Source organism: Euprymna scolopes, chromosome 1 (assembly GCF_053919585.1).
Source record: "Euprymna scolopes isolate OS-2025 chromosome 1, ASM5391958v1, whole genome shotgun sequence".
In the NCBI taxonomy this organism is placed as follows: domain Eukaryota; kingdom Metazoa; phylum Mollusca; class Cephalopoda; order Sepiida; family Sepiolidae; genus Euprymna; species Euprymna scolopes.
Window position 1 is genome coordinate 82,328,824 of NC_136482.1, and position 24,882 is coordinate 82,353,705.

Genomic DNA, 24,882 nt, shown 5'->3' on the forward strand with positions numbered 1-24,882 from the left:
TAGGTTGGCAGTATTTTGCGCGAACAGTTGGCAGAGATGGTGGAAATTTTCTGTTTCTATGTCTATCCTTGTAGCCATGTCACTAGTAAGGGTGCTGGAGGTAAACGTTTTGTCTGGGCTGACGTTATCCGCCTGATAGTCAGGGACCCGAACCTTGGATTAACCACTAAGGAGGCTGTCCTATCAGCAGGTGCAAAGTACTGGGGCTGCTGTATTGCCATTTGGTGAATGGATTCTGGACCATGCAGTAGCTTCTGGTGGGGCCTCTCGATGCCATACTAGTGGGTAATTGTTACGGCTTTACCTTATCATTAGCTACAAAAAAAAATTCTTCGTTTCTTTTTCTCTCTTAGTTTCCCCTCTCTGTCCTGCTCTAAGTAAATCTGACGACCTAGTCCACAAATTCCAAAATTTCATCATGACAAGTTTCAAGAAAAAATACACGATTAAACCCGGTTCTCCAACTTCCAACGTAGACCCCTACTACCATGTCTCCTTCTCCAACATCAGGGGTCTACGTTCTAACCTTCCAGAGGTTGAAACCCAATTACAGGAGACTAAACCAGACCTTTTATTTTTAAGTGAAACTGGCATTGGACAGGCTATTTCCCTAGAAGAGTTTGCAATTACAGGATACTCTAACTTAACTTCTAAATCTGACCCCCAAGATCGCCATGGGCATGGAATATGTGCCTATATTAAATATAGCTTTCCATGTGGTAGGGACATCTCCAGGGAAGATCCTAACTTACCCTATATGTGCTTCCGGGTTGCTTTAGCTCACACTACTGCATTTATATTTACTCTCTATCACCCCCACAACAGCGGAGTTACTATCTTTCAAAGCATATTTGAGAAAATTGACCAAGTCCCATCTGCTTATCCTTCAGCTAACATTCACGTATGTGGAGACTTCAATGTTCACAACGTCGAATGGTTGACCCACTCAAACAAGACCGATGATGAGGGGAGGTTCTGTTATGATTTCTCCATTGCCTATGACCTCACTCAGATTGTTCAGGAACCCACCCGTGTGCCCGACAATGACGGCCAGTATGCGAGCCTACTAGACCTTTTTCTCACAACTTGTCCTGAACTATGTTCAGTTTCTGTTCTGTCGCCTCTTGGATCTTCCGACCACTCTGTTGTATCAATTAAGATAAAGATGAAATGTAATAAGTCCCCAGACGTACCTCTCCATCGTACAGTATATCGATACACTATGGCTGACTGGGATAGCTTCCGTACATTTATATCTGATCTACCTCTGCATTCCATGTTTAAAAAGGATGTGTCCTCTATAGTATTAGACCTGACTGAATGCTTAATTGTAGTTATTGACCGTTTCATACCCTCTAAAAAGTTTCAGCAAAAACCTAACAGCCAGCCATGGTTCTCTCCAGAATGTGCTGCTGCCATTGCGCACAGAAATCACTTTTTCCACTGCTTCAAACGTAATAGATGTATGGAAACTAAAGCCGTTTTCAGGACTGCCAGCAACCATTGTAAGAAAGTAATAAAGAACGCAAGAGAGTTGTATGCTCAATCTGTTAAGTCCAAAGTAGCTGAGCAGCGGCTTGGTTCACACCAGTTTTGGCAAATAGCAAACAGAATCCTGAACAGAAGCGTGTGCTCCATCCCAACTATTATCAATGGACCTGAGGTAATCTCGTCAGCATCAGACAAAGCCAAACTCTTTGTCAAGAACTTTGCAGCTAATTCTACCCTTTGCGACCAAGGCCGCCAACCCCCAATTTTTCCTCCTGTATCAGAAAACACGCTATGTGATATACGTATATCTGTACGTGATGTTGCCAAGCTAATCAAAAACCTTGATTCCAGTAAAGCAACTGGCCTTGACGGTATTCCAATTATAGTACTCAAAAAACTTCAACCTGAACTAGCGCCCATACTTACAAAACTGTTTAAACATTGTCTTAAGGAGAATAGTTTCCCATCTCCCTGGAAAATTTCATCAGCATGCCCTGTATTTAAGAATTCAGGTGATCGCTCATCCCCCTCTCAGTACAGGCCAATAAGTCTCCTGTGCGTCATGAGTAAGTTGCTAGAATCTGTGTTAAATACAGAAGTAATCAACCATCTCAACAAAATATAACCTTCTTAGTGACACTCAATATGGTTTCCGCTCTGCTAGATCTACAGCAGATGTGCTTACAGTTATATCGCATAGGATTAGCAAATCTCTCGACGGTGGCAATCTTTCTAGGGCAATTGCTCTTGACATATCTAAAGCCTTTGATAGGGTATGGCATAAAGGTTTACTTCATAAGATCGCTAGCTATGGTATAGCTGGAAAAGTTTTCTCAATTATTAAATCATTTCTTTCTGATAGGTTCATAAGAGTAGTAGTTGAGGGGCAAAAATCAGAAGCTCACAGTATTAATGCCGGTGTCCCTCAGGGGTCCATCCTGGGCCCAACTCTTTTCCTGATCTACATTAATGATCTTCCAAATCACATTCTTACATCATTTGTAGACATTTATGCTGACGACACTACCATTTATGGTAGCACATCTAAGACAGTAAACGACCAAGTTCTCTCCAATTCTCTCTCCTCTGATCTTGAGCACGTAGTACAATGGGGAAAGGAGTGGCTGGTTACTTTTAATGCATCTAAAACCAAGCTTCTCTCTTTACATCATCAACATTCTAATCCACATCTGGCATCAATTGAAATTAATGGCTCTCGTCTTCAGGAGGCCTCAAGTTTTGACAAGCTTCTGAGCTTGACTTTTACTCCTGATCTGAAATGGAACACATGCATCAAATCTGTTGCCAAGGCCGCTGGAAAAATTGTGGGATCTTTCTATCGATCCGGTAAATATCTCACTGCTGATGCTATTCTCTATCTATATAAGAGCCAGGTACATTCAAGGATGGAATACTGTTGCCACATCTGGGCAGGAGCTACTAGAAAGGACTTGTCCTGCCTTGATAGAGTTCAAAATAAACTTCGTAGCCTCGTAGGAGATGTCATTTTCTCCTCCTTGCAACCTCTATCTCACAGAAGAGATGTTGCGAGTTTGTCTCTGATGTATCGTTATTTTCATGGAAAGTGTTCGACTGAGCTTCAATCTATGGTCCCCCCTCGCCAAACTTTTACAAGAAACACTCGTCTAGCTGTAAACACTATCAATAATTCTCCCACTCTTTATCTGTGCCTAAACCTAAACGTAGATTCCATGAACAAAGCTTCTTTCTTAGAACTGCACGCCTGTGGAATTGTCTTCCGTTTTCCTGCTTTCCGGCTGACTACAATATGGTTGTGTTCAAGTCTAACGTAAATAAGTTCTTGATGAGCCGTTCCATATAAGTTATCAAATTTACTAAATTTTCATTACTAATGATTACTATATTGTCCAATTTCTACTGTACACTCTTTAACCCTTATCCTTGAGTGGCCTCTTGGCATTGATAATGTGGTGATGCCTATGTAAAAAAAAAGAAATCTTTTGATTTTGTATGTATATTTTAGCAATATATCTAGATAAATAGCGAGTGCGAACACTTGCGAAGCATAATGTTTTCCTGTACACTAACTAGTATTACAATACTAGAAATCGAAATTATTGTTTCATAATGATGTACATATTTGGCCTAAATACTAATAAAAATATTACTGTTATTGTTATGTCATGGAGTTTCACATCAGGTGAACAAGGAAATGCTCGGTGATCCCAAGGTCACCATTATCTGAACGCAAACTGCAAGAAATCGATTGGCGTGTATTACTTGGGCTTTTGAAAACAATAACACAATGATGATATAATAAGCCAGTGCAATTGAGTTGAGTAGGAAGTAATTGATCAGGTGAATCAATATGAGGCGGTTAGGTAGGTAAACAACTCTGTCCCACTTCAATCGTAAGAGTGGCCCACCTTAGTTAAATCAGAAAGCAACAGTGATGCCCCCTTCTCGTTTTTGGCAAAATTTAATGTTATGCAGACATTTCAAAGGAAATCATTAACAGCGACATCATTCTCAGCTGAGCAAGTTCATCCCTAACGAAGAAAACAAATACATTTTATTTCTTTATTCGTAATGTCTCTACAGGTTACGTAAGTTTCCATCCAGCATGTGATGCATCCACCTAGGGAAACGCTCAGAGTTCTGTAATGTTTTGTTTACGTTACTTGAGGACAAAGTGTCTGTGTAATGCAAGCCATTCTTTTTGGCGATTGATTATAATTTTCAGATGAACCTTCACTCCTTTTCAATCAATCGAAATGCGAAATTTGTTAAAATTCATTTCGTTTTGTTTTTCAAAAGCGTACATTTGTTTTAAAATTCGAATTTCAATCGATTTTAGGAATAGGAGCGTGGATTTATTGTGGGTTTAAGGTACATTTAAAAAATATTTTAAAGTACCAGCATACACTTGTATGTAGGTAGATGTATCAGTTTGATAAGAAAGTTCTAGCGGTTTTTAACTTTTAAATTCAAACGAACATATCTCAGACAAAACAAAAATTTATTGATCGAAATAAGCATCATCAGAATCAACACACATTTGCCAACGCAAAACAAGTGTATTTATGCAATTAATGTAAAAGTCTTGCGTTCTGGTGCCGATAAAGTCGCTGAAGGATTTTTTTTTATATCGCTTAGATTTTTGAAGCATTTCTTACGCAGAAAGTTTTCGAGATGTTTGAAAAAGTGGTACTCAGTAGGTGAGAGATCGGGAGAGTATGGAGGACGAGGCAGTGTTTCGTACCAAAGTTCGTTCAACTTCTGCAGGGTTGGTTTAGTAATATGTGCTCAAGTATTGACGTAGAGGAAAATTGGGTCTTTTCTATGGACTAATGCTGGGTGTTGTCGAAGTTTCTGATGCATTTCATCCATTTGTTGACAGTACTTTTCCACTGTAAAGGTTTTGCCTGGATTAAAAAACTGTAATGAATGAGACCGGTCGCAACTCTTCGGGAGGTATTGTGGAGCTTCGCCGGCGTCTAGCCACTAAGCTGAGTGTCGCCTGTTGTCGTAAAGAACACACTTTTCATTGCAGGTAACAACCCGGTCGAGAAACGGGGCGTTCTATTGCGTAAAAGAAGGGAATATGACATTTCATAACGGCGTTTCTTTTGGTTGTCCTGCAATTCGTGAGGCACCTATTTATCAAGTTTTATTTTTAAATTTTTCCAATCTGTCTCAAGTGATTAGCAATCGTTGTCGTATATGTTACATCTAATTCAGAAGCAAGTTCTCGAACAGTTGTCTGTGGATTGGCTTCGACTAAGGCTTTTAATTGATCGTTGTCAACATCCAATAGCCAATCACTATGCTCATTATCTTCAAGATTCTTGTCGCCACCACGAAATTTCTTAAACCACCATTGTGTTGTGCATTCAGTAGTGGTTCCTGGACCAAACACTTTGTTGATATCGCGAGCTATTTCAGCAGCTTTTCGGCCTAGCCTGAATTGAAATAAGAAAATTGTGCGAATTTGCTTTTTTTTTGCATCTTGTATTCAACGTTCTGAAAAGAATACATAATTATTTTAAAACGATTGTAATTTAAATGATTAGATAGAGCATAAAATGTTATTTAAAATGATATATAAAGTAAAGGTATTATAACGAAAACTTATTTGAAAATACACCATTTGTAATCAAAATTAAAAACTTGCAAGAACTTTCTCGTCAACCTAATAAATAGATTTATGTGGTGTAAAATGTGTAAGGATTACACAAAAATAACAACATGTCTTTATGAATGCCTAGTAGAATAAGCGTCCCGGGACGAATATGAGCAATAGAGATAGCATTAGTTTTCGATGGCACTTCCTAAATGGCAAAGTGTAGCAAATAAATTGCCAGCCCACATTGGTCATCGTGTTAATGCACACCAATAACACATATTTTATGTGATGCTCACACGCGCACCCATGCTTTTAAAAATTTATTCTTTCATCAAAACAAAAAACAAAAATAAACATAAGAGCATGTAAATTATAGGTATTATAATTTTTAATTGTAATTTTTCAGACGATCCTCCATCTTTTATCAAAAAATAAATTTAATTTAACATAAAACTTATATGAAAAAAACTGGACATTTTCAATTTTATATCACTCGCTTAAAATGTTTTCATATTATACTTGTTTCTCTCAACGTATAAGTCGGATCCGCGGATGATACATTTGAATACGAAAAAAATCTATTTTTTGTTAATATCAACCTACCTACGTCTAGATTCTTATTGTCATTTTGCAAATTGGTTTACTATAAAACATAACGGTTTCAGAACCGATTTGTGCGTTTAGTTTTATAATCTATAGTGTTATTTTTGTTTGCGTGCATACGTACATGGGTCTTCTATGTCTATTAAATGCATTTCATATACTCTAGTATATTTTCTCTTGGGTTTAATGTTTAACTATTAGAGATAACGATATTTTTTTATCTGCTACTCAAGTTTATGGTTGTTAAATCTGATTCCAAAATCTAATTATGTTTCACCGATTTATCCATTATTTGGACAATTGGCACAAACTATGGAACGTTGAGCTGATTACGAATAAAATGTAGTGATTGTATTTGGATGCACGCATTTTAAACTGTGAAGTAGAAACTTATCACAAAACTCTGACACACCAAGCTTCTTTTTACTGTAGATTAGCAGAGGACGCCCGTAAGTTTAATTCATGCAGATTTCGGATTTATTATTACAGAACCGATTCTCTATTGAATATTATATTGTACAAAATATATACAGGGTGGTTGCTAGAAAAGCGGGAAATTCGTAAAACAACGATTTATTTTTACAAAGAATAATTTTTACAAAGTTTTTCAAAGATTAATGTTATATTATACTCATAGATACTCAAAATGTCGTCCGTGCACTTCACTGCAGCGTTAAACAACGATTTATTTTAACAACACTCACACGGCACCAATCAAAAAATAGCAATCACGCATTTTATTCATGATCTAAGCTGACCTTAAAATTTCCCGCTTTTCTAGCGACCATCCTTTAGTAATGATTTGAAAAGTAAAAAAAAAAAAAAATTATTTAGGTGTCACCAACTAGTATCGAAACCAAAACATTTAGACGCGTTTCCTACCAATGTAGCTATCGAAAGATGAGTAAGAAAGATTTAATATTAAACGACTTGAAGAAATGAATTGAATTTGGGCATGCGCAAGTAAAACTATGTCGGCAAATGAAATGAACAGTTTGCCTTTCAACGTGCCGGTATATGTCTGTACACGTTATCCATCCACCCAAGCAAAGAATTTACTTATCATATAAGTTATAAATCATCCTTGGGGTATGATTTCTATTTCCGTTTACTTTCAGTGTTATGTGATCCGTATTTGATGAGTTTATTTGTGTTAATATCTACATACATATACCTACTGTTTCATCTATATAGATATAGTTGCCTTATTGTGTGAAACAAGTTTTCGTCTATTACTTTCGGTGGCAAGCATGATGATTCAAGATCTGATTTGTGCGGCGGAAATGGTCTCAACAGACCTTATCATAGAAGAGGCCGTTTCTATTTAACGTTTACAGCATCGATATAAGAATAAAGCATATATACCCTGGAACTAGAGTATATATATATATATATATATATATATATATATATATATATATATATATATATATAATTATCGACCACATGTGATCGGCGTGCTTTGCAATGCATTAAAGACAAACTTAACAGAATTAAACAGAAGACGTTTTAGTATTCGAAGGACTGAGATAATAAGTATTGAAACTAGGGTATTGGAGAAAAGTATAACAAAGTGCGAGTGGCGAACATGTTCTTTCCAAGATAAGATATTGAAACGAGTATCGTTGGAGCAAAGTCAACTATATGATAAAGATCTAGTGAGAAACACGTTGTTGCATTAAATACGGTGTCACCAGAGACAAGCATACCTGGTAACAGCATAACATTCACAGGGAACATGAGCTGGTACAGATACATCGAGGGAATTGTCGCGGCTGCTGCGAGGAAGGTGTGCTCTCTCTCTCTACTGTGCTAGAAAGTTACTTACACCTGAATGTGTCCTGTACCTCTACAAAGTCACCATTCGCTCATATATGGAGTATTTTTGTCACATTTGGGCTGATGCATCTGCTACTAGTCTCTAACTCCTGGGCAGGGTTCAAAGGAGAGTCGCTAACCTAATAGGTCCCGAACTGTCAGCTAGGTTTAAGTCACTTTACCACCGACGAAATGTTACATCCATCTGATTGTTTTACAAGTATTTTAATGGTATATGCTCCGACGAACTACAAGTCCGCGTATCCCCTCGACGTAAATACCCCCCGACAAACCTGACAAGCAACAAAATCCCACCCCTACACAGTAGAGATCCCCAGATACCAGGAAGCCTTCTACTCTAATAGTTTCTTCTCCAGATCTACTAGATTTTGGAATTCCCTCCCGGGTTCCTGCTTTTCCGACTGTACTGACATGTAGAAGTTCATGTGTAATGTAAACATGCACCTTGCTGCTCAACTCCCTACATAGTATCCTCGCAATTATGTCCCAGATAGTAGCCCCCTACATCAAAGTGGCATGGAGCCTTGTTGGAGGTGAAAAGGCAATTAAAAAAAAAGTTCCAGCAGCGAGCACGTTATCTCCATCATCCAAGCGCCAACCTCTGTCCCATCGTCGCAATGTTGCATCACTGTGCTTGTTTTATAAGTATTTCGATAGAATATAGTCTGATGAACCGATAGCATTTGTGCACTCATAACATACATTTTTACGACTAACCCGACAAGTAACAAAACTGTTGTGGTTCATAGATGCCAGAAAGCCTTATACTCTAATAGTTTCTTTCCTTGGACTGCTAAACTAAAGGATTCCCACCCTGTTTCCTGTTTGTACTAACATGCAGAAACTTAAATGTATGTGAACAGACAGGTCGCTTCTCAACTAACCACATAGTCCATTGTAGATACGATCCCAAATAATAGCCCCTTACTTTGCAAGTAGCAATGCGCTTCGTTTGGGATGAAAAAAGAGTTAAAATCTCCAGATATCATATTTCCATCATTTCTTTCTTCATACTCCTTCACCTTGGTGTGTATTCATTTTAAATTTAATACGAGGAATAATAGATAAAAACGAATTGCTGAAATTCGTATTTTTATTTTCTATCTATTTGTCCGGTGACTGTTGAGACCTTTTGAAATTTATTGCAAGATTTGCTTCTCTATTCTATTATTTCCTTTCACGAAAATAGGATAATGGATCTTTATTTTCTGCAATTTAGGTATTTGTCTGACAACCAAACTGCTCTAGGCCGAGAATACATCCTCAGTGTATTTCCATACGAGACCAGCAAACGCAAAGCTCTTCAGATATTGTCTACGGTAAGTAATTCGTTTGAAATCCACTTTATCTCAAACTAAATTTAAATCTGCTTTATTTATCTGTACATATCCCCCCGTTTCAGTCGCCATTTTCTATTTATAGCTGTGCTATGGCATGGAATCTAACTCCTATAATTTTTTTGTGTATTGATATTCATATTAAAAACCCTTTTTCTATTTATTTAAAAAGAAAATACAATTTTCTTATATATGGGTCGTGGAATTGCATTCATCTGCAAATGATCAAGCAATTTTGCATATTCTTTTAACCATCCATTTAAATTATTTCCCTATTAATTTTTTTCGGTTTTCTTATGGGATGATAATCTTTAGTTAACTATTAAGCGTTATTATATTCATGCAGATATTCTACATGATTTATACTTGCGTAATATTTGCGTAAAAAGGTTATAGTAAACACAAACATCTTTCTATATATATTTATGTATGCGTATAAATATTTGTTTTAAAAAATTTGCCTACCAAACTTCTCTGTCAGTTTTTGGTCTACAGACATTAAACTTAATATATAGGGTATTCGTACTTATGCAAAACTTTATATTTGCGTTTTAGCCGGGGAAAATCAGTGCAAAGTGTGAAAATTAAAAAAAAAATAGAATTAATTTATTTTTATAGGTTTTTTCAGGTTACGATATTTAATACATGTTTTTTCGGCCCCTGGTTACGGTATATGCCCCGCCTTATGGTGCTATTTATAATGTTATTTGATTATATACATGTGCATTATATACTAGACTGCATTTTGTTACTATTTTTTAATGCCGTATCCTGGGTTTCTACTGTATATATAATATATAATGTATATGTACATACGTACGTATACATATAGCCATATAAAGTAATAAGTACTGATCTACAATGATAAGTAGTACGATTGCACATCTAAAAGCAATGGTAGATTTAAAGCTTCCAAAATTCCTATTAGAATTGTCCACAAAGACCGTAACCAATAAAGCGTAACAAATAAAGTACTAAGCAAAATTCAGTTTCAAGTGACACTCATCTGGAGGTTAACGGTTTAATCCTAACTGCGGGTGATACTAAGAATACAATTGCGAATTATTTAAAACTTCTAATCGATCATGACAGAACGCGAGTATGTTACTCGAGCAGACTAAATAAAGGGTTCCGTTCGCAATTCCGTCCAGATTCCCGAGTTCTACCGAAAGATTCCCGAGTTCTACAGGATATGCATGAAAAAGGTCAGAGGTTACATCCAGAGAAACGTTGTGAGAATAACACTCAGGATCAGAGCACTAGTGCGGATAATCCAAATAATATTAAATAGACATCATTTTGCCACCACATTTACGCACGTATGTGGCATTTCCTCATTAAATCTAATAAATATAAATAAATTTAAAGCAAAATTAAGGGAATTTTTTATGATTTTCATTTTATCTTTTCTAGTTTCATGTTTCTAAAAGCCAGAGAGATGTCACTATAAAAAAGAAAGAGATAGAAGGGAGTTAGAGTCATCTTTTTTGAATGCTTATGTAGACGTTAAGAAATTTTAAAGTGTGGTCGAATTAACTACGAGAGAGAGAGAGAGAGAGAGAGCGAACTAAATACATTAAAGACTGAAAGAGTGATTGGTGACTTGCTTATATATATATATATATATATATATATATATATATATATATATATATATATATATATATATATATATATAAACTAAGATAGAAAACCCGAAGGCTAGTATAAGTTTTCATTATTTTGTAAATTTCATGTAAAAATATTTTTAGTTAATAAACCACGAATTTCTTAAAACATGTCTGATATTAAATAAGGATTAACACTGCTTATAAAACAAAATACACAACCACAGACAGAATTAGAATGAAAATGGAATGGCCCGAGGGCATGGCATCTCATTTTCAAAAATTTATCTCATGAAAATGGAAGAAGTGATACGAATTATCTTTCTTTAATAGGACATGAAACCAAATAAAATATGGACAGACATAATTAGATTGGAAATACCGTTCGTGACATACATATAACATAAAATTCGTTAGGATTGTAAAAGTTGAACCTATATAGCATTTACTTTGAAAAATCAAACCCATTCGGACTATTCAAATTTGATATGTTATTATTGTACTATGTTATTGTCAATATAATAATTTACTTCGCAGCAGTATTATTTAAAAACTACTTAGTCCGGCCAGGATGATTGGTAATATGGAAACAACCTTAAATAATCACCGGAAAATCTTTTCTGTGAGATCATTTTACTTTATCTACTACTAGCAGTTCAGCCAGGCATTGCTCGGGTACTATGAACTGTTCATAACTTTATGTGCATATATATATATATATATATATATATATATATATTTAAAAATACATATATATATTTAAAAATTTGACTCATGTCCAGGTAATCTACATTTAAAATTTCAAATGTTTATACTAAAAATTGGCGTAGGAGTTTGGTAGAGTCTGCAAAGGTCAAGGCTTTCAACTTTGACTTCTTGGCAGCCAAACCTTCGCCTCCCCCAAACTAATTTATAAGCTTGCTGCATTTCTGAATATCCTTTATGTAAAATTTCAAATATTTAGACCCAAAATTGGCTGAATAGTTTGCTAGAGACCGCAAAGGTAAAATCTTTTTAACTTTGACTCCTTGACAGTCAAATTTTCGGCCAAAAACCGATTAAAAAGCTTGTCCTATGTCGGAATACACTTCATGTAAAATTTCAAATGTTTAGACCAAAAATTGGCTGAGTAATTTCGTAGAGCTCGCAGAGGTCAAATTAAAAAAAAAAAACGCTGACCCACTTTTGACCCCTTAAAATCTATTGTTTTAGGCTCAAATCAAATTAAAAAATTAGATCCATGTCCAAGTAACCTACATCTTTAATTTCAAGTATTTAGACCCAAAATTGGCTGAGGAGTTTGACAAAGTTTTCAAATGTTAGATCGTTGAACCATATCCCCGTGACAGCCAAATTTCTGATCGAAAACCGATTAAAAAGATTTACTCAAATCTCGAGTCTGTAGATTGAAAACTGACAGAGTAGTTCGGTAGGGAAATGTACACAGAAACACACACGCACATACACACACACAGACAGACAATTTCACTATCATAGATGTATAGATAAACCCTATGGAAACTTTATGGAGTAATATTCTATAATTACTTCATATAATTAATACATAAATTAGCCAAAATACTATACGTAACAAACGATCAAATCTTGCTAAATTTGTCTTTATTATAAAATCTAATGGCCTCCATACAAGTATGAACTTGTTTTCTCCCCCGCCATAAACAGCGATCAGTCTAGAAACAAAACGAATAAAAGAATTAGAAGACAGAGAATTAATTTCAAGGTTACATCGATTTTATATTTATTAAATCGGTTTGTTAGGAAAGAGTGTGTGTGTGTGTGTGTGTGTGTGTGAGAGAGAGAGAGAGAGAGAGAGAGAGAGAGAGAGAGAGAGAGAGAGAGAGAGAGAGAGAGATTATCAATTCGAACATCGGCCGGTACGCAATGTGCTTTTCTTCTGATTTTGGGTAAACTTTACAACAGGGAATCTAAATTCAAAGCAATTCTCAGAAAATTATCCCCAGTTTGTAGCGGAATGAGGCCAAAAATGCACGCTAGCATTCAAAACAATAGGCAGACAAAAGCGACTCTAGCCTAATAGACCCCACACTATCTACTAAGCAATGAACTCTTTATTATCGCCGCAGCGTTGCATCAATGTGCCTGTTTCACAAATACTTTAATGTAATATGCTCCGACGAACCTATTGCACTTGTGCCTTCTCAACGCAAATACCTCCGAAAAAAAAACAAAAACAAGTAGCAAAATCATATCCTTTTACTAACATGCAGAAATTAAATGTAATGTGAACAAGTATCGCGAGACACAACTACTAACTTAAGATTCCCCTATAAATATGGGCCCTAATTCACAGTACTCCGTTCCCTTACGTTTCAATAGATGTGTGACGTGTTTTGGGGGCATTTAAATTTAAAGAAAAATTAAGTTTTTTTTTTAATGATTTTTATTTTATCCTTTTTGCCTTTATGTTTCTAAAAGCCAGAGAGACGTCCCCAAGAATTCAGCCATTGCTTTGGATTTGAACTGCACATTGTTTATATTGTTGAAATGAACATGTATACGAATTGATATGCAAACAACTATGATTGCTGCCTCATAATGGTTCTAGGTGTCTTGGAAAACACTAAGCATCATACTCTGGATCTCTTGGCACCAAATATCGCTCGATGCAAACGTTCCGAGTGCCTGCTCTACTAACTATCCTACTCTTAAACTGTGTTTAGGCGATCCACAGAAGATCTGAAGCTAAATAGAATGAATTATTATTTCCCGCTCTTCCATCACAGGAATATGTGACATAAATTCGGAAACTGGGGATTGAAAAGCCCGTTCTCAAGAACACTTTAATCTACAAAAGTATGCCAGAACAACCACGTCTGGATTACACCGTAGGGGCGCCTCAGACGATTAGCAATAAACTAACTTCTCAAAGATAGTAGGTAAATCTATAATTATAGCTATAACTATAATTACACAGAATCATACTTCAACAGGACAGAGAAAAGGTCACCTAACTTAAATGGCTCAAACTATTCGACTAGTTGTCAAGGGCGTATCCTTGATTTGCTATGATAAACAACACAACCTTAATGTCCTATTAGTCAAAACTTAATTGACTTAAAGAAGCTTCGCATCCTATTTTTTAGGTACCCTTTTAGGGTTCAAGATGCGAAGGAGATTTTTTTGTGGAGTGATGGTTTTAGAGAAACATTATTAATGAACACTGTCTTTAATTCATACCAAAATGTGAGAGAACAAGAGAAATAAGCGCCAACAAAATAACAAGTTAAAAATTCAAGATCAAGAGATAGCTATAATCACCTGTCTGTTTTAATGTATGTATGTATGTATGTATGTATGTATGCCTGCTTAAAACTTTCGACAGGGGCGACGAATGTTCACGAGACTGTTATCGTTTTGACGCTCGACCCTTCACGACAAATATCGAAACATTGGCTAAATCATTAATTCTTTAACCCTCAACTAGGCACTTTTCTACAGGAAGTGATCGCTTTTTACGTCGATATTTTCGAAAGTCATTCCCTGTTTTCGATTGAATAGCCTTAATTTATACCTTCGTCACTTTCGGTGTGGCGATGGACGCAACAGCAAAGACGTCATGTTTTGTTCCTCCTTCACGGTACGGGTTCGTGCCTGTCTGCCTACTATCATTTTTTTTGTTCAACACATACCTCCAAACACCCAGCCAACTCCGGGCACCGAGGTTAGTTTTATATAGATTTGAAAGTGGAAGAATGTTTGTTCATATTTTGAGTTTTTGTAGAGTAAAGAGATAATTTAGAAGTTTCAGTCGATTATTTAAAAGCCGTGAATTATTCAAGGCTCTTAAATAATCGTAAATAAAACTTCTCTACTAAATTACACAATTACATTTGATTAAAAGTTATTAATAAAAAATATGTTCATTCGATACGAATAGTTGTCATAGCAACAAAGTCGAAAGTTGTTATAAGTAGAGCTGTGACAACATAATATTCTTTTTATTGTTTGGACTCTTGAGTATATATATCCGTTAATATCTTATATGTTTTGATATAGATTGATGTGGTTCTCGGTTGATTGGCTGTGTCTTACTGTGTCGGATATATACTCGGGAGTCAAAAGAATAAAAAGAATATGCTGTTTTCACACCCTTAGTTATAAGCATTAAAATCTCTTAATTTTATACATTTGTTTACAATCAGCGTAAATTAGAAGACTACAATGGAGAGATTCAATCAATGTGTGTGTGTGTGTGTGTGTGTGTGTGTATGTATGTATGTATGTATGTATGTATGTGTGTGTTACATTTTGTAAGCGTGAATATGCGATTGGCAGTGTGTGTGCTTCAGTGAGTCGAGAATTGTAGACAAACAATGGGAAAGGGAAACGGGGTGTGATAGTAATGTAAGCATTTTCTTTGACATTTTTTTTTTATCTTAATTGTTTATTGAAGGACAAATCTGGCCTTATACAGAGTCGAGGTGGATCCAGAAAAGCCATTTCGAATAAATTAAGAAAATCCTTTGATTGTTCCAAAATATTATTATTTGTTTTAGTAATTCAGGTGGATAAATGCGCGAAGCCGGTTGCGCAGAAATGATTATATGCATTTTCCTTTCGGACATTGAAGAGTAAAATTCAATGCTATACTTATTCACTCCTAATGGTTAATCGTCTTTGTTTTTGATTGTTCCGAGCAAAACCTAACAAAAAAAAAAAAAAAGAAAACCAAAACCAAAATTATTTTATCATAACCCGACATGCATCCTCATTGTTTTTATTCTGACCAAAAATATAAATTCTGGCTTTAAATAGAAATTTCGAAACATGATGGTTTTTATATATTATTATTTTTTTTATTTTTATCTTTTGGAATCCTTTGAGTTGAGGCTTCATAATTTGTGTATTTGTGAGGATAACAGTCCGCTAAAAATTAATACACAAATTATGAAGCCTCATTTTAAAGGATTAAAAAATATAAAATAAATAAAATAATATATAATACCATTTGGTACGGACCCGACAATGGAAGACCAGATAAGAACACACAATTGGATTTATAAGACCGTAAAATCCAACCTTGATTGTTCTTCTGGGCTCGCAGCACAGTGGATAGATGCGTTAAGCCTCTTCGGTTTCAGGTGAGTAATGCCTAAAGATAGCGGGTTCAATCGTATCCAAAGCAGGCCAGAGGATTAGTTCGTAAAAACTTAGTGAGATAAAATTAACTATGGAAGGTAATAATTACTGGTGATAAGTTACAAGACCCAGCATTGCAATCTCGTCGTGGTTAACCACGTGAAGCATAGTGAGCCTAGGAGTGAAAATATGCAAAAAATTGATGTCTTCTTTTAATTTTCTGAATTTAATAAATAAAAGTTAAAATAAATTTCTGATAAAACAACAACAAAAAAATAATGTCAATTGTATCATGTTTAGCGATTTTATAAGATTTTGAAGTTACAGGAATCAGTAACCTTGGTCAGGCTAAGTTTTTTGTGAACAAAATTGTATCGACCTCAGAAAACCTCTCAAAAATAGAAACAAAACCTTAAAAACACACTCCTTACTTGTTTTGTTAGATTTGGTAATGTTTAGAATTAACTTATCAACTCATAAAATTGATAATAAATAAACATTTCCAGAAAAATAGTATAATTTTCTTTCTTCTTTGTAAAAACATGCCAAATTGTACTTTTTTACCCAAATTGAAGGTATTTTTTTTTGCTTAAATTGCAAAATATATTCAAAAGGGCTAAATCTCACATATTAAAGTATATACTTTTTGAAATTTTTGGTTTATGGGCTATCTGATGCAATAAACAGATTTATGTGAGATTTAGCCGCTTGCAGAATAATTTACCTTGAAATATTCTATGGTTACAAGAAATATTTTAGAAATATTAAAACATTTCCCTAATTCTTTTCGCAATTATTTATCCTCAAACAGAAAATATTTGTTGCAAATAAATGTTCAATGCACGCTATGTTGTGAGTTTACTTGGTACTGTTCATACATGCTTATTTTCCAAAAATTGAGAATTGTCTATTGAGAAGTTCCCTGTGTCCGTTTCGGATTTCCTTGGTTTTCTTTTATTTAAACTTTCCTTTATATCATTTAAACTATCTTCAATGTTTTTTGTTGTAGTAATTGTTTCATAAAACCAATATTTACATTTCAGATATATATATATATATATATATATATATATATATATATATATATATATATGTATATATATATTTACATAAGAAGGAAGAAATCAGCAAAGTATCCATTAAAAAAAAAAACAAATCTTCCAAGTAATCATTTATTACAGCTCGCAGTTTCCACTAACCAAATCCCCTGGTTATGATGCTTGTATCAGTAAATTTGGTAAAGAATTCAATGTAATCCAAGATTCTGCTGATTAGTTGGATTTCAACTCTTCATGGATGCAATTCACTCATTTAAAGACTCGGCACAAGAAAGGCAATTTAGTTGTGCTCGAACTTGCTGCTACAGAAATAAAGTTGTTTGATGCTACTGTTGTTGTTGTTGTTGTTGTTGTTGTTGTTGTTGAGTGTGAAGATGTTATAACAACAAAGAGAAGGAGAAAGCATTTTCGTGTGCACACGTTGGCTATAAGATAAGAATTCATTACACCATGGAAAATTTAAAGTTTAAATAGCATGTGTCAGCACTAGGTGGTGCAAATTGTATTCGTTGTATTAACAAGCAGACAGACTGGACAAACTCTTAATTTATTTCTGATGAACAGATGTGCTGAGGATATTCTAAAGTTGTGAGAAAGTCTAGTTGATGATGATGGTGTGGTTCCTGCTTAAAGTGGTGACTAGGCGACATGCTACAGCGAAACCAATTTATATATCAGACGAGAAAAGTATCATCATAACTCATGCCTACATCAATGGCAATAAATGGTTCCTCTAAGTTATGTATCGTTGCCATATATTTTTATTACATAGGCATTACTACTTATCAAGGCCAAGAGGCCACTCGAGGATAAGGGTTAATATAGATTACCAACAATGGATTAAGAAGTATGGGTCATTAGATAACCTAATTCGCGCTTCTAGAGAAAAAGTCCTTAACAAAATTCACGGGGAAACTGGTCTCTATCTAGATAGATGTAGTCATGCTGGTGGAAAAGGCGAAACATTTACAAAATGTCCATCAAGGAAGACATTTTTCGTCTGATGAGGTTATTAATTGCATACAAAAATTGACTCTTGTGAAACACATGGATAATTTGTTGCTTTTGTATCGCCAGTTGTCAAAAATCTTCAGTGTTGCATTTTCCTCAAGACAAGTTAACCTTAATAAGATGAAAATTCTTTGCCAAAGTACAATTAGGAATATGTGTGAACATTTTAAATGGGTGAAGCTAAATCACTGTACATGGAATAATTCAAAATTTAGTCGAGTTGATGGATAGGATTATGAAACTTGTCAGAGGAATGTTTGGAGTCCAACAATAAAGACATCCGTAATTATTTGCATTCTTTTCAAGGAAAACCATCACCAATTGAACAGTTAACTGATGTTTTTGTAGACCACTTTAACGTTCTGATCCTGGTGTTGTGAAGCAGTCAAATGAATTACATCCTTCTAAGTATTGCACTGAATGCGGTGAAAATGATTACACTATTAAATCTCATGCAAGGTTTTTCAACTTACCAAAGAAATTTTATGTTTCTCTTGCTGAAGATATCTGACTTGATGGATATGTTGTAATATATATACTATTTCGTATTCACATTATTAGACTTACAGCAACCTCTGAACAACTGCCAGTAGATCATTTTTCACGAAGATATGCCCCAAATATCTAATTGACACTTTTGGAAGTAAAATCCCGAATTTAAGTTTTTGGGCCCTAAACACTTCCAAATTTGATATTCTTGAAGTATTTTAACTGTTCTGTATTTGACTCATCGTTTTACGTCAAAAAATCTCTCAACCACTATATGAGGACTTGCCATTGTCTCTATTTACACAAATTGGCGATCTGTGAAGAAGGCCAAGGATGGGTTGGCCGAAACGTGGTGAAACAACGACAACTATAAAGATGAATATAAAAGTTCGCAAAAAATGAATACACAAATGATGGCCTTACACGCTTTATCCCCTTTCCTCAATCTATTCTATAATTTATACGTTTTATGCTTTTAGCGTCAGTTTTATATCTTTTAAGTGACACGTGTGATTGCCTTCTAAATTATGTATAACTAATGGATCGCCATTTATTATTCTGGTATTATGTGCATTGGTTATTTAATAAGCATCGGATAAGAACGGTTAAAATGATTATTTCGAAAAAAAAAACCCACTTAAGTTGTTAAAAAGAAGTTATTCACGTGTTTCATTTTAGTTATATGATAAAATGAAAGGTTTAGTTGTTTTGTTTTACGGCATATCAACCACTTTCGGGTTAGTAAATACCAAAGTTTTTTTACATCTTTAAATAGTTATTCATGGTCCGTGGTTTTGTTGCTTTGTAAAGGAAAATTGTTGTTTTTGTGTTTAGTTTACAAAACATATTTAAGTTTTGAAAAAGGGAAAGAATAATATCAATGTTTAATGCATTTTAGGTCAGGAAACTGGTATCTTCAGACAGTTTGATATGATAGCACCAGATGAAACGAAAGGAAACAAGTAAAGCATGCAGGGTCCCCCGTGAGTGCACAGTGACCAAGGCATAAAAAGAAAATGACTAAGTTCAGCATTTGCCCCCTCCCCTCATTTAGTCCCAAAAGTCCCCAGGGGACGTCAAATCCTAATGAAAATGATTAAACCGTACAGTTTTAAGCCTTAACATATGTAAATTTGAGTTCTGCACAATTCATGAAAGAAATGACTAAGTCCATCATTTGCCCCCCTCCACTTAACCACAAAAGTCCCCAAGGCCTTAACATATTTAAATTTGAGTTCAGCACCATGCAAAACTGCTAAATAGACATACACAGAAAATTTTGGACGAATATGGTAAAATAGTCCCAAAAAATGAAGTGTATTTATTAGCCCAAAAAGAGCCCCTGGGGCATACCCAAGAGTTATCGCGAAGTATAGACAAACAAAATTATATAGAAATCAGTTAGTTACAACTTTTCAGAAAGTTTTATAAAAATCTAAGGTATCAATGTTTTTAATAAGCACAAAAGTGTCAATTTTAGCCACTTTAACCCGAAAGGCGACCCTAGGGGGGCAACCAGGATTTTCCCGGAAAATTCGTTCTGTTACCTTTTTACTCTTATAATGTTTAATGTTTTTGCAAAATTTCAAAAAATTCCAAGGCGTAGTTACTGAAAAAAGTGCGGACAGCCGAGCGGACGAAAGGTCCACCTACCTTTTGTCGGGGTACCAAAAATAAACATCGAATAGTTCAGTAAAAACTGATGTTATCAAATATATTACTACACTATTACTTCTTAGTGTAGTCAGTATTTTTTTGTGGCTTTGTTCATCAGATGAGTCCAAGTCTTGTTGGGTAGTTCAATTTTAAAATTCAATTCAATTACAAAATTAGAACTAAACAAAATAATGTAAAAATCTGCTTTTCTAAATCAATATTATCACTACAGAATCAGCACTGTACAATCCACAAAGGGCCAAGAAAAACTTTCTAAAATGCGACTATTCGTGCATCTAAAACTTTATTTATCTAAATTACTTTTATACACAAAGTGGTGACTCACAATTGAAATATATTATTTTTCTTTGATTATATTTACGTACATGGTTATCATTTAATGCTGAAACAATGACAAGTGTAAACGATTCATTGAACACAAGTTGGTATTTTATGTATGGAACGATCTTTCATGCTTTTTCCCAAATAGATTACAGCGGAAGTGAATTAAATAGACGCATCTAGAAATGAGTTTGAATTAGTTGATCCCATAGTCTACGTCGGTATCCATTTTGTCACTTGTATGTATCCATTTTCTTTTCAAGAGAAAACCTACTACTACTAGTACCATGTGTTCTGTTATTATTTAAAGAAGTTTCTGTCATTTATTTATTCACAATAAATAAAAAATTAAAACTTCGTTAATTTGAAAAAAAAAGTTCTTCACAATAGGCTAAGATATTTATTATTATTTCTTTTTAATTCCAGGTCAGTTCTTATCCTGAAACCGCATATTCTTCTGGCGGGCATCAAATTCATGCACCTCTGGGCACGGTATTGTCGCAAGCAGTTCCACTTAAAGAATACTATTACGGACCAGTTTCAGAACAAATAGCAAAAGCAGTAAGTATTCTAACCACATCATTATCTCCGGAAGTGTATAGATGATAATACTTATTAAAAAATATGAGATTTACGTGGTTAGCTACATCATATCGCCGAAAGAGGTTTGGTAAAAAGGTTTATTGTAAAATGACAACTTTCCTCTTAGTCTTAGTAGTAATAGTAGAATTAGTAGTCGTGGCTATCACAGTGGAGTTAACTTTTTCATTCCTTTTCTTATTTTTCGTTTTTAACAGCCATAGTCGTAGTAGAGTTGATCTATTTCTGTCTCTGTAATGAACACGGTAACGTTCTTGGGTTAGTATTCGTACTTAAGGTCTTAAAGTAGCAACACACTTTATTTGAACTTTATTCTGCTTCGAGAATTGCATATTAATAGCATGATCCCTGAAAAGGGTACCCTGAAAACACGCCCGCTCGTGCCACGTTATCCAAATTAAAAACAGTTCACTCTTATTCAGTAGGTGTTCTTGACTCTTTTTATCAATCAAGAACTTTCTGAACACGTCAGCTTAAGTTCCTATTTTTATATTTCTAGTATAATTTTCTGCTTTTTTACTTCATTAAATTTTACGTGGAAAATTCCGTTCTTAATACACACACAAACAAATATTGCTACAGACTGCACAAAAGGAATATAAGCGGCATATTCTGGTTGCCAGTAAACCACACATATTTAAGAGCCAACTGGTTTATACACACATCTTGGGCAATATTACTTCCGTAATATCAATTTCTATATTTACATAGTTCCTTGCCTCTTCTTTTATACACGTTCCTTGAGCGATGTTAGTATTTCTACCTTTACTTAGCTTCTACCGCTTTTTAGCTAGTACGAATATTTGAAATTTTGTGGAAAAATGCGGTAATAAATATTTGCATGAGAGAAAAAGTAATTATGATTGAATGTATCTACGCATTATTTTTAATGGTGTAACAGAATTTACGTTTTGAAGCAAAAATAATTTGCTTTGAACTGATGCCATGTAATGCCTTTCATGTCTACTAGCAAATATCATAACTTTTTATAGTATATAGAATGTTATTAGATGCTTATCTCACCCTAAAAAGGTACAGTCTACATAGTGTTTGTCAGTTTTAATATTTTACATATAGTTTAACATCACCTTTCGAAAAAATAAAAAAAAACCCAAACAAACAACCTCCCGCAAAACGTCAAGTTCTTTTCACAAGAAAACGTATTCAAATTATTTAACGACTGTAATGCCGATTTTAGACCAGGCACATTTATTTTCTGGACGGGATTTCAAAGTTATCAGATGTGGTCCGACCAGATATTCATGGCCTTTACAAACGCTGACGCCATATTTACCAGCTGATTTTTCCTAGTAGCAATTGCATAACAGTCACACTCAAATGCAAGTAATATTTACTTGTCATCTGCTCACGTATCTTTGCTATCTAGGATCTTGGAAACATGAGTGTCGTTATTATTTTATCGGGACTTGAATCTATTTTATGTTTAGTAATTATTTTTCTAGTTTTAAAATTTTGGTATCATATTAAGTACCACTATGCATGTTTCGTATCCTCTCTTTTACATTCGCATTAGACTAACTGATCATGTATGGATAAATGAATATCATGCAAATCTAAATATTTTTTCATTCTTATTGTTTCCACTTTTGTTTGAGCCTCATGATTTTTTTACCCACAAAATGGCGACTATGGGAAATATACCTGCACACGTGATGACTAGTGGGACCAACATCAGCGTGCAAAGTATTTTCTGGGGGAACTTTCCTAGGAATACATAGACAAAGAAGGTTCCTTGAACTGGCTCAGGAGAGGAGCCCTACACTACGACCAGGAAAAGGTTATAATGGCTGCTCAAGACCAGGGATTCATAACCAATGCATTCAAGAAGATGGCAGGTCCCACTAATGGCAACAAATGTACGAGGGACGTGCAATAAGTAATGCCCCTGATCCACTTCCCATAGCAGAAGAACAACGAAACTTGGCAGAGTTATTAGTCCTTCTTTACATAGGAACCACCCAGAGTTATGCATTTCTCCCATCGTTTGATGCAGCTCTGGAGACCGTTTTTTTAGAACACCCCAGGTTGGTCCCCCAACCACGACGTGACTTTAGAAATCAAGGCTGCATCATCTGGGAAACGCTTTCATTTCAAAAACAACTTCATGGCTTGGAAAAGGTGAAAGTCAGAGGGTGCACGGTCAGGAGAGTAGGGAGGATGGGGAAGGATTTCATAACCACACGCCCGTGCTTCTGAGCTGGCAACATGCGAGTTGTGGACCGGAGCGTTGTCCTGCAGGAGGAGTGTACCTTTGCTGATCTTGCCCCGCCTCTTGATTTTGATAGCTTCCCTTAATTTCCTCAAAAGTGAAGCATAATAGGCTCCTGTAATTGTGGTACCCTTCGGCAGGAAATCTGTCAACACTACTCTGTCCTGGTCCCAGAAGACTGTGAGCATTACCTTGCCAGCGGAGGGCTGCACCCTTGCCTTCTTTAGAGGTGGTGAGTCCAAGTGCTTCCACTGCATTGACTGGGCTTTGGTCTCTGGATCATAGTGCTGGATCCAGGTTTCATCCTGTGTAATCAGTCTTTTGAAAAACTTTGACTCATCTTTTTGGCACATCTCCAAATTCATCCTCGAGCACTCGACGTGTTCTCGCTTCTGGAATGGTGTGAGCAACCTGGGAATTCATCTGGCAGATACCTTATGCATATGTAAATGGTCATGAATGATAGTTTCCACAGACCCTGTACTAATCTTGGGCTATTTAGCGAATAGTAATGCGCCGATCTTCCAAAATGGAAGCCTTAACTTGACGGACAGATGCCTCATCAATGGCAGAAGGGGGTCGACCAGGTCTGGGAGCTGTTGCCACATACTTCCGGCCATGTTTGAATTCACGATGCCAGCGTTTTACAAGGTCATATGATGGGGCATTATCACCATAAGTTTCTTTCATTTCATCAAAAGTCTCCTGTGGTGTGCGTCCTTTCAAATACAAAAACCGGATCACTGCTCGACATTCAACAGGCTTCATTTCGCACCTGACTCAGTTCAAACACCTGTAAAACAGAAACCACAATTAGTTCAGAGCTGTAATTTGCCACATAACCCGTAGAGATATAAATCATTGCACATGTAAAATTTCAGCTAGATCAAACAACTGAAAGTGGGTCAGGCGCATTACTTATTGCACGCCCCTCGTAAATTCTGCCACACAGAATTGGAAAATGTGAATCATCTGATATCGAGTTGCAAGGTTCTTTTGGGGGATAGCAACTACACAGCGAGACATGATGGAGTATGTAAGAACCTCCACTAGACCATCTGTAAAAAAATTAAAATCCAATGTAGCAGCATAACCTGGGAACATCAACCTGAAAGAACGGTTGAAAATGACTTATATACCATACATTACGACTATGTAATCTTTACGGCCACCTACCTTAAAATGCCGCTGCGAAACCTAACATATTTATATGGAATAAGTCAGAGAAAGTTGCAACCTTGGTTGAAGTGAATGCTCCTAATGATGGAGGTCTGAACAGAGCTGAAAGGGAAAAACAGACCAAATATCAAGGTCTCATGAAAAGAAACTGGAATCTTAGGGAGATACCAATCATACCAGTTATTATTATATTATGCCACAGTGCTTAAGA

General features: G+C 35.4%; 1 protein-coding gene across 3 annotated transcripts in view; it reads left to right on the forward strand.

Annotated features, from left to right (window-relative positions):
- Nucleotides 1–24,882, forward strand: part of LOC145244257 (uncharacterized) — a 211,899-nt gene that overhangs the window by 125,005 nt on the left and 62,012 nt on the right. For all 3 annotated transcript variants that reach the window (XM_080107149.1, XM_080107148.1, XM_080107147.1), the window contains 2 exons: nucleotides 9,261–9,360; nucleotides 21,089–21,223. In XM_080107149.1, coding sequence (XP_079963275.1) covers nucleotides 9,261–9,360; nucleotides 21,089–21,223 — 235 coding nt within the window. The remainder of the gene's footprint in view (nucleotides 1–9,260; nucleotides 9,361–21,088; nucleotides 21,224–24,882) is intronic.